Source organism: Mandrillus leucophaeus, unplaced genomic scaffold (assembly GCF_000951045.1).
Source record: "Mandrillus leucophaeus isolate KB7577 unplaced genomic scaffold, Mleu.le_1.0 Scaffold54, whole genome shotgun sequence".
Taxonomy (NCBI): Eukaryota; Metazoa; Chordata; class Mammalia; order Primates; family Cercopithecidae; genus Mandrillus; species Mandrillus leucophaeus.
Genome location: NW_012105808.1, coordinates 171,028 through 179,496, shown reverse-complemented (window position 1 = coordinate 179,496; position 8,469 = coordinate 171,028). Strand labels below are relative to the sequence as shown.

At 64.6% G+C, this 8,469-nt stretch overlaps 1 protein-coding gene across 3 annotated transcripts in view; it reads left to right on the top strand.

The window, feature by feature from the left end:
- SBNO2 (strawberry notch homolog 2 (Drosophila)) overlaps positions 1-8,307 on the top strand; it is a 79,099-nt gene extending 70,792 nt beyond the window's left edge. For all 3 annotated transcript variants that reach the window (XM_011997391.1, XM_011997390.1, XM_011997393.1), the window contains 16 exons: positions 282-458; positions 975-1,072; positions 1,801-1,883; positions 3,371-3,562; positions 4,052-4,221; positions 4,814-4,945; positions 5,227-5,362; positions 5,463-5,575; positions 5,698-5,769; positions 6,072-6,180; positions 6,574-6,648; positions 6,778-6,921; positions 7,667-7,761; positions 7,841-7,933; positions 8,015-8,146; positions 8,227-8,307. In XM_011997391.1, the coding sequence (XP_011852781.1) occupies positions 282-458; positions 975-1,072; positions 1,801-1,883; positions 3,371-3,562; positions 4,052-4,221; positions 4,814-4,945; positions 5,227-5,362; positions 5,463-5,575; positions 5,698-5,769; positions 6,072-6,180; positions 6,574-6,648; positions 6,778-6,921; positions 7,667-7,761; positions 7,841-7,933; positions 8,015-8,146; positions 8,227-8,307 (1,902 nt within the window). The remainder of the gene's footprint in view (positions 1-281; positions 459-974; positions 1,073-1,800; positions 1,884-3,370; positions 3,563-4,051; positions 4,222-4,813; positions 4,946-5,226; positions 5,363-5,462; positions 5,576-5,697; positions 5,770-6,071; positions 6,181-6,573; positions 6,649-6,777; positions 6,922-7,666; positions 7,762-7,840; positions 7,934-8,014; positions 8,147-8,226) is intronic.
- Positions 8,308-8,469: the final 162 nt, after the last annotated feature.

Sequence of the window (8,469 nt, the reverse complement as noted above, 5' to 3'; positions counted from 1 at the left end):
TTAGCCAGGATGGTCTCAATCTCCTGACCTCGTGATCTGCCCGTCTCGGCCTCCCAAAGTGCTGGGATTACAGGCGTGAGCCACCGCGCCCGGCCGGTGTTTTGGTTTTCCAGGTTTTTACCGTATAGGTAGAGGCGGTGCCTTTTACAGTGCACACCCCCAGCACCCCCATCCTGCCCTAAATTCCACCAGGCGTGGGGATGCTTTGCCCAGGGCTGGCGGCAGGTGGGCCGGGAGCCAGGAGCCAGAGCTCAGGGGCGCCGTGTCATGTGTCATTGCAGTGGGCTGAGGCCCTGAACGTGTTCCAGCAGGCGGCCGACTGGATCGGCCTGGAGTCACGCAAGTCCCTGTGGGGCCAGTTCTGGTCGGCGCACCAGCGCTTCTTCAAGTATCTGTGCATCGCCGCCAAGGTGCGCCGGCTGGTGGAGCTGGCCCGAGAGGAGCTGGCGCGAGACAAGGTGAGCGGCTGCGGCCTTCGACCTTCGAGGGCTGAGGGTGGCCAGGACTGCAGGGGTGGGGGCTGCTCTTCTGCCTGGTCCTTCCTGGCACCCCCCCAGACGTGGATGGGGGCTGCACCCTGGTGGGCGAGAGACGCTCGGATGTCCGTCCTCCAATCTGAGCCAGCGAGGGTGTCGGAACACCGGAGTGCAGACAGTGACCACACGGTGGGCAGCTCACCATCCCGAGACAGGAAGCCGGCAGACCCCCACCCAGCAGTGTGTGTTGTGGTGGGCCAGGGCCCCTCCTGGGGAGGCGAGCACAGGGGCAGAGTGAGGGACGTGGCTGTCACCTGAGGCCTGGCTGGTTCCTCTGCTGTCCCACAGTGCATGGTCATAGCAGGGCTGGTGGCTCATAGTCCTCTGCTGTCCTACAGTGTGTGGTCATAGCAGGGCTGGTGGCTCACGGTCCTCTGCTGTCCTACAGTGTGTGGTCATAGCAGGGCTGGTGGCTCACGGTCCTCTGCTGTCCTACAGTGTGTGGTCATCGGGCTACAGTCCACAGGCGAGGCACGCACGCGGGAGGTGTTGGGGGAGAACGACGGGCACCTCGACTGCTTTGTCTCGGCCGCTGAGTAAGTGTCACGGTGGGGACGGGACTGCGGGATTCCTGCGCTCGTGGCCACCCCTCTTTGTGGCCACCTGCTGCCTGACCCTGCCCCTCGGCCCCAGCAGCAGGAGGTGCTGGGGTGGGCTTTGCTGGGACCCCAGCCTTGGCCGCAGAGACCTTCAGCTCTGCTCCAGGTCTGAAGCAGAGGCGTGGAGGTGGATTCCAGGTGTGGTGGGCCTGGAAGGTTTGGGACGTGGTCTCCAGGGGTCTTAGAAGGAGGCTTCCTGCACCCATGCCGTTTTAACAAGGGTGCTGTGGATTTTAGGGGCTGGCCCTCCCAGCTCCCTGAAGCCCCAGCCTCTCCTCTGGGGGTTGAGAATGCCCCGGGAGGGTCATGGCAGCCCCCCTAGCTCCCCCCATTGCCTGGGGGTCAGAGCTCCCCAATGCCTGGTATCCCTTGGCCGGGAGCCCCTAGCTACCCCCTCACCCTACCCCTTACCCCCGTCCTGGGAGCCGTCATCATATCCGGCCACATTCCTCAGAGCGGGGGAAGCCTGGTGGGCTGAGGTGGCCCTGTGACACCAGCAGGCCAAAGGAGAGCTCACAGGCAGCCCCCAGCCCACTCCCCAAGGGAGACCCTCTGCCCAGGACTGGCCCTCTCCGGGACCCCCACAGGGACCCAGGGGTGCGTCCGAGCAACCCCACCTGGCCTCCGCTCCTCGTGTGAGAATAAACTCCGCGTCTCACTTTCAGAGGCGTGTTCCTGTCGCTAATTCAGAAGCACTTTCCATCCACCAAGAGAAAGCGGGACAGAGGAGCAGGCAGCAAGCGGAAACGTAAGCCCCGTGCGCCAAAGCCCCACCCACTCCTGCCCCTCCGCTTTCTCCCTCCTCCGTAATCAGCCCTGGGACGGCAGGTGGCGAGGCTCAGAGAGGCCACGTAGCTCACCCAAGGCCACACAACCATACCCGAGGGGCTGAGCCGGGACCACCCGGGGCTGCAGAGGTCCAGCCCCACTGCTTGCTCCCACCCACTCCCACCTTCCATTTTCAGGGTCTCCATGGCCCCTTCGGAGCCCATTGATAAACCCCAGGCTGCTGTCACAGGGAAGCCTAGAGCTGCCTGTCGAGGTCTGGTGTGTGGCCTCCCCAGGCACCCCACGTATCCACCACACTAGCCACGTCTGAAAGGACCTCGGATGTGGTTTTATTAATACGGTCCTCTTTGCCAGGCACAATGGCTCATGCCTGTAATCCCAGCACTTTGGGAGGCCGAGGTGGGTGGATCACCTGAGGTCAGGAGTTTAAGACCAGCCTGGCCAACATGGTGAGACCCTGTCTCTACTAAAAATACAAAAATTAGCCGGGTGTGGTGGTGCACACCTGTAATCCCAGCTACTTGGGAGGCTGAGGCAGGGGAATCACTTGAACCTGGGAGGTGGAGATTGCAGTGAGCCGAGATCACGCCAGTGTACTCCAACTTGGGTGACAGAGGAAGACTCTGTCTCAAAAAAATTAATAAAAATAAAATATTGGCCAGGAACAGTGAGTCACGCCTGTTGTAATCCCAGCAGGAGGCTGAGGCGGGCACATCACCTGAGGCCAGGATTTTGAGACCAGCCTGGCCAACATGGTGAAACTCCATCTCTACTAAAAATAGAAAAATTAGCCAGGTATGGTGGTGCATGCTTATAATCCCAGCTATTCAGGAGACTGAGGCAGGAAAATTGCTTGAACCCGGGAGGTGGAGGTTGCAGTGAGCTGAGATTGCATCACTGCACTCCAGCCTGGGCAACAGAGTGAAACTCCATCTCAAAAATAAATAAGCCGGCGCGGTGGCTCACACCTATAATCCCAGCACTTTGGGAGGCTGAGGCAGGCAGATCATGAGGTCAGGAGATTGACACCAGCCTGGCCAACATGGTGAAACCCCGTCTCTACTAAAATACAACAAATTAGCCGGGCGTGGTGGTGCGCGCCTGTAATCCCAGCTACCCGGGAGGCTGAGGCAGGAGAATCGCTTGAACGCGGGAGGCGGAGTGCAGTGAGATGCCACTGCACTCCACCCTGGTGACAGAGCGAGACTCTGTCTCAGAATAAAGCAAAATATTGCCCCCTGACACCACGCCCTCCTGGCCACAGGGCACAGGATTCCTAAGAGGGCGTCCCCGGAGAACAGCTGAGCTGCCTGCCCAGAGGCAGGGGGTCTCGGATGGACCTCCCCAGCTCGGACCACTGGCCTTGCCCTGTCCTGCTGCGTCTCCTCCACGTGCTCCTCCACCCTGCTGTGGTCTGGTCCTCGGTGACCCTGTCCTTCCCTGCAGGGCGACCTCGGGGACGCGGGGCCAAAGCCCCCCGGCTGGCGTGCGAGGCGGCGGGCATCATCCGCATCAGCGATGACAGCAGCACAGAGTCAGACCCCGGCCTGGACAGCGACTTCAACTCCTCCCCCGAGTCCCTGATGGATGACGATGTGGTCATCGTTGATGCCATCGGGCTCCCCAGTGATGACCGAGGTGAGGGCTCGCCCGACTGGCCAACCACCTGTGGGTCAGGATTCCAGTGCGAGGCTCCCCCGGCCTCCTGGCGGTCACCACCTGCCCCAGGTTGTAGCCCTCAGTCCAGCCCACCTGAGCCCAGCTGCTGCTATGGTGCCCACTTTACAGTTGGGGGAAACTGAGGCCCAGAGAGGGGAGGTCAGGGGTTACACCGCTGGTCAGAGGCAGAGCTGGGGCTCGGGGCTGGGCAGTCCCTACTCCCGTGGAGGCCGTGAGGTCGCAGCGTTTGGTCCCCGATAAGGAGGCTCAGTTTCGCCTTAGCTGGTCTCAGGGAGACAAGCGCAGAAAAGCAGTCCTGGGCCACGGTGCTGGTCTTCCCTGCCACCCTGCCGTCCCTCAGGGCTGCCCCAGGCCCCTTGTCCTTGCTCTGCAGGGGCCAGCCTTGAGTTAGGTGGGCCCTAGAAGGCAGCTGACATGTCCTGCCCTGACCCTTCACGTCCTCCCTAGGACCCCTGTGCCTCCCTCAGAGAGACCCGCATGGCCCCGGGGTCCTGGAGCGGGTGGAGCGACTGAAGCAGGATCTGCTGGATAAAGTGCGGCGGCTGGGCCGGGAGCTGCCAGTCAACACCCTGGACGAGCTCATCGACCAGCTTGGCGGCCCCCAGCGGGTGGCGGAGGTGGGTAGGACAGCAGCTGGAGTAGGTGGTGGGTGGGGCGTGGGCAGTGGGCGGGGCTTCACCCGGGCTCTGCGCGGCTCTGGTGGCCCCTGCTGGTCACTCTGCATCACCGCGGCCCTGCGAGGAGGGGGCCTTCCGGAAGCCTGGGGGGCGGGAGGTGGGGGCAGTAGCGTCCTGTCCAGCTCGGCCAGAGGCCGTGACCTCCTGTAGAGGGTTTCCTCCCCCATCCCTCTAAGCCCCAGATCCCCCAGCCTGGCCTGCACTGGCCTCTGCTTAGACCCTGGGGGAACGCACCCCTGGGGTGCCCAGGGCCAGGACTCAAGCCCCTGGGCCTGGCTCTGCGGCCTTCTCTCTGCCCAGCTTCACTTTTTCACTCCGTGGCGCTGGCTGGCTGATAATACCAGGCCTTGGACGGGCACACATCACCTGGGTCCAGCAGTCCTCCTCTCCCTCTCCCAGGGCCCCCTCCCCGCCGCATCCACAGTTGGGAGCCCACGACCACTGTGGGACATAGGGAAGCTGAGACATGGGTGGCCAGACTCCTGCGAGGCCACAACACTGACGGCCGGTTTTGTCCCTGTCCCGGCTGCAGATGACCGGCAGGAAAGGCCGCGTGGTGTCCAGGCCCGACGGGACGGTGGCCTTCGAGTCGCGGGCAGAGCAGGGTCTGTCCATCGACCACGTGAACCTCAGGGAGAAGCAGCGATTCATGAGCGGCGAGAAGGTGTGGGGCCGCAGTGCACTGGGCGCGGCCCGCGGGACCCAGGAGGCACAGAGGGGCCCAAGGGTCCCCGGGGACTGCGGACCCGCGCACTTCTGCGAGTGTGTGTGTGCCAGGTGCGGGCGCGAGTGGCCGTGTGACGGGTGGTGTCCGCGCCGCGCAGGCCTCTCGCTGCCCCTGGACGTCCTGGTGACCTGGAGCGGGGGCCGAGAGGGTGAGGAGGCGGCGGCAGCTTTGGGGCGGGCCTTGCACCAACCGCGTCCCGGTCCCTTCCGCCCCCCCAGCTCGTGGCCATCATCTCGGAGGCCTCCAGCTCGGGTGTCTCCCTCCAAGCTGACCGCCGCGTCCAGAACCAGCGGCGCCGTGTGCACATGACCTTGGAGCTGCCCTGGAGCGCCGACCGCGCCATCCAGCAGTTCGGTGAGTCCGGCCCCGCCCCCAGCCTTACCTGGCCCCGCCCCCAACGTGGTCTCGGCCCCGCCCCCACGTGGCCGGACCCTGAGAGCCGCTTTGTCCCCAGGCCGCACCCACCGGTCCAACCAGGTCTCTGCGCCAGAGTACGTCTTCCTCATTTCGGAGCTGGCCGGGGAGCGCCGGTTCGCCTCCATTGTGGCCAAGCGCCTGGAGAGTCTGGTGAGCAGGTGGGGGCTGGGTTGAGAACCAGGGACAGGCCCAGGAAGGCTCTGCAAAGCTTTGTTGGGGGCCAGAGGCCAGACCCCAGGTGACCAACCGATGACCTTCCCCACCCCTTGCAGGGGGCCCTGACCCATGGAGACCGCCGCGCCACGGAGTCCCGTGACCTCAGCAAGTACAACTTTGAGAATAAGGTACTGCAGGGAAGGCGGGGCTGGGGGAGGCAGGGTCAGGGGTCTAGGGAGGGCCGGATCTAAGAGCCTGGGGGAGGGAGTAGATGGGGGCTGGGGGAGGCGGGGCCCAGGGGTCTGGGGGAGGGCCTAGTCTAGGACTCTGGGGGAGGAGGTGGCTGAGAGCTGAGGGAGGTGGGGTCTAGGAGTCTAGGGGAGGGTAGGGGCCAGGGGCCTAAGGAAGGGTGGGGTTCTAGAGAGGCAGGGGTCCAGGGGAGGCCGGCTTCCTCCCGGGGCCTCCTTCCCCACTCACCCTCTCCCCCTAGTATGGCACCCGGGCCCTGCACTGTGTCCTTACCACCATCCTGAGCCAGACTGAGAACAAAGTGCCTGTGCCCCAGGGATATCCTGGAGGGGTCTCCACCTTCTTCCGGGGTAAGCTGGGCCCGTGGGGGTCTTCCTGGGGGGGCAGGGGCTCCAGAGCAGCTGGGGCAGCAGACTTTATAGGCCGGTTGTTGTGTATTGAGACATCTCTGCCCACACGCACAGAGGGGGCTGTGAAGGCAAAGGGAGCCAAGGCGGCCCCCAGCAGCCACCGGGTGGGTTTCCAGGGCAGCTGAGGGGCCTGGGATTTGAATTTATACCCCAAGAACGTGCTGTTCTCACTCCTGTCAGTCAGGCAACAGGCTCCACTCCTAGCCCTGGCCTAGCCCTAGGCCTCAGCTGCTCCCCAGGCCCCCCGGAGAGCCCCCTCTGGAAAAGGAGCTAGGGCCCTTGCGGGAGGGGCAGGGTTGGGAAGACCAGCGTGTGAGGCCCGTCTCCCCGCAGACATGAAGCAGGGCCTGCTGTCTGTGGGCATTGGCGGCCGGGAGTCCCGAAATGGCTGCCTGGACGTGGAGAAGGGTGAGTGCCCCACACCTAGGCCCAGAGACGCTCCCATCTCATCTCATGCAACCTTGGCCCCACGTGGGGAGCAACGAGGGGAGCGGGGACTCCCAGCACAGCCTGAGGCTTGGCTCCCTCCACTGTCAGACTGTTCCATCACCAAGTTCCTGAATCGCATCTTGGGGCTGGAGGTGTACAAGCAGAACGCCTTGTTCCAGTACTTCTCAGACACCTTCGACCACCTCATCGAGATGGACAAGCGGGAGGGCAAATATGACATGGGCATCCTGGGTGAGCATAGGCACCGGGGGACTTGGGTGGGTGTGGGCGAGGGGCTCGTGGGAACAGTGGGCATCCCGGGTAGGCATGGACCTCGTGGGAACACTGGGCAGTGTGGGTGAGCATGGGGAGGGCCTAGGTGGGTAAGGGGCTGATAGGAGCACTGTGCATTCTGGGTGAGCGAGGGTGCTGGGTGGGCCTGGGTAGGCGTGGGCACGGGGCTTGTGGGATCCCCGTGCAGCTCTGTGGACGGTGCTCAGGCTAGTGCACACTGCCCACCGTGCTCATCCCCAGGCTCCACGGGGCGCCTGCTACATCATTGTGAACCAAAGGCCAGCGAGCCTGTGCTTTCAACCTCATAGGGCCAGGCCTGTCCATCAGGACCACTTCCCTGGTCCAGACGAAGGTTGGGGAAGGACCACAGATACTTCACTCATGAGCAGTGCCACAGCCCACCAGGCTCCCACGAGCCCCCACAGCCTGCTCAGGGTCACCCAGCACCTGAGCAGCCCCTAGGCTCCCACAGTCCCCCCACAGCCTGCTTGGGGTTACCTTGACCTGAGCGGTTGCCAGGCTGGGGCCCATGTGTACCATCCCTACGCTGAGCCAGGTCGGGCCAGGCTCCAGGACACCCTCCCCTGTGCTCTCCGGGGGTCGTCTCTCGTCTCTAGGGTGCACCCGGGCTACTGGACTGACCCTGGCCCCAGCCCGCAGTCCCAGGCCCGGACACCACTCACCCTCCACCCACCCCTCCTAGACCTTGCTCCCGGCATCGAGGAGATCTACGAGGAGAGCCAGCAGGTGTTCCTGGCTCCTGGGCACCCGCAGGACGGGCAGGTGGTCTTCTACAAGGTCAGCAGGAAGCCCCCCAGCCCCTCACACACTGCCCACCCTGCCCCCACCACACTCACACCCCTCCTTGCCGTGGCAGATCAGCGTGGACCGCGGCCTGAAGTGGGAGGACGCCGTTGCCAAGTCACTGGAGCTGACGGGCCCCTATGACGGCTTCTACCTCTCCTACAAGGTGGGGTCGGGCGGGGTCACCCCCCCAGAGGAGAGCCCACGGGGTGGGACCTGAGCGCGGCCTCAACACCCTCCTCCGCAGGTCCGCGGTAACAAGCCCAGCTGCCTGCTGGCGGAGCAGAACCGCGGCCAGCTCTTCACGGTGTACAAGCCCAATATCGGCCGGCAGAGTCAGCTGGAGGCCCTGGACAGCCTCCGCCGCAAGTTCCACCGGGTAGGCGGCCGCGGGGTGCAGCTTTCCCTCGGGCTGCCGGCCCTGGCCCCGCCGAGGCTCATGCGGTCTTGTGTCCCCAGGTCACCGCGGAGGAGGCCAAGGAGCCCTGGGAGAGTGGCTACACCTTGTCGCTGACGCACTGCAGCCACAGCGCCTGGTGAGGGCGGGCCGGGGACCGGGGGAAACCCGCAGATGGCGGTGACCCAGGCAGGGATCGGGAGCTCCCGAGACTCTGAGAGGAGGCCGGAAACCTCAGGGCACCTGGGGAGCCTGCGGGCCCCTGGGACCCGCCCGAGCCGAGCTACCCATCCCGTCCGCAGGAA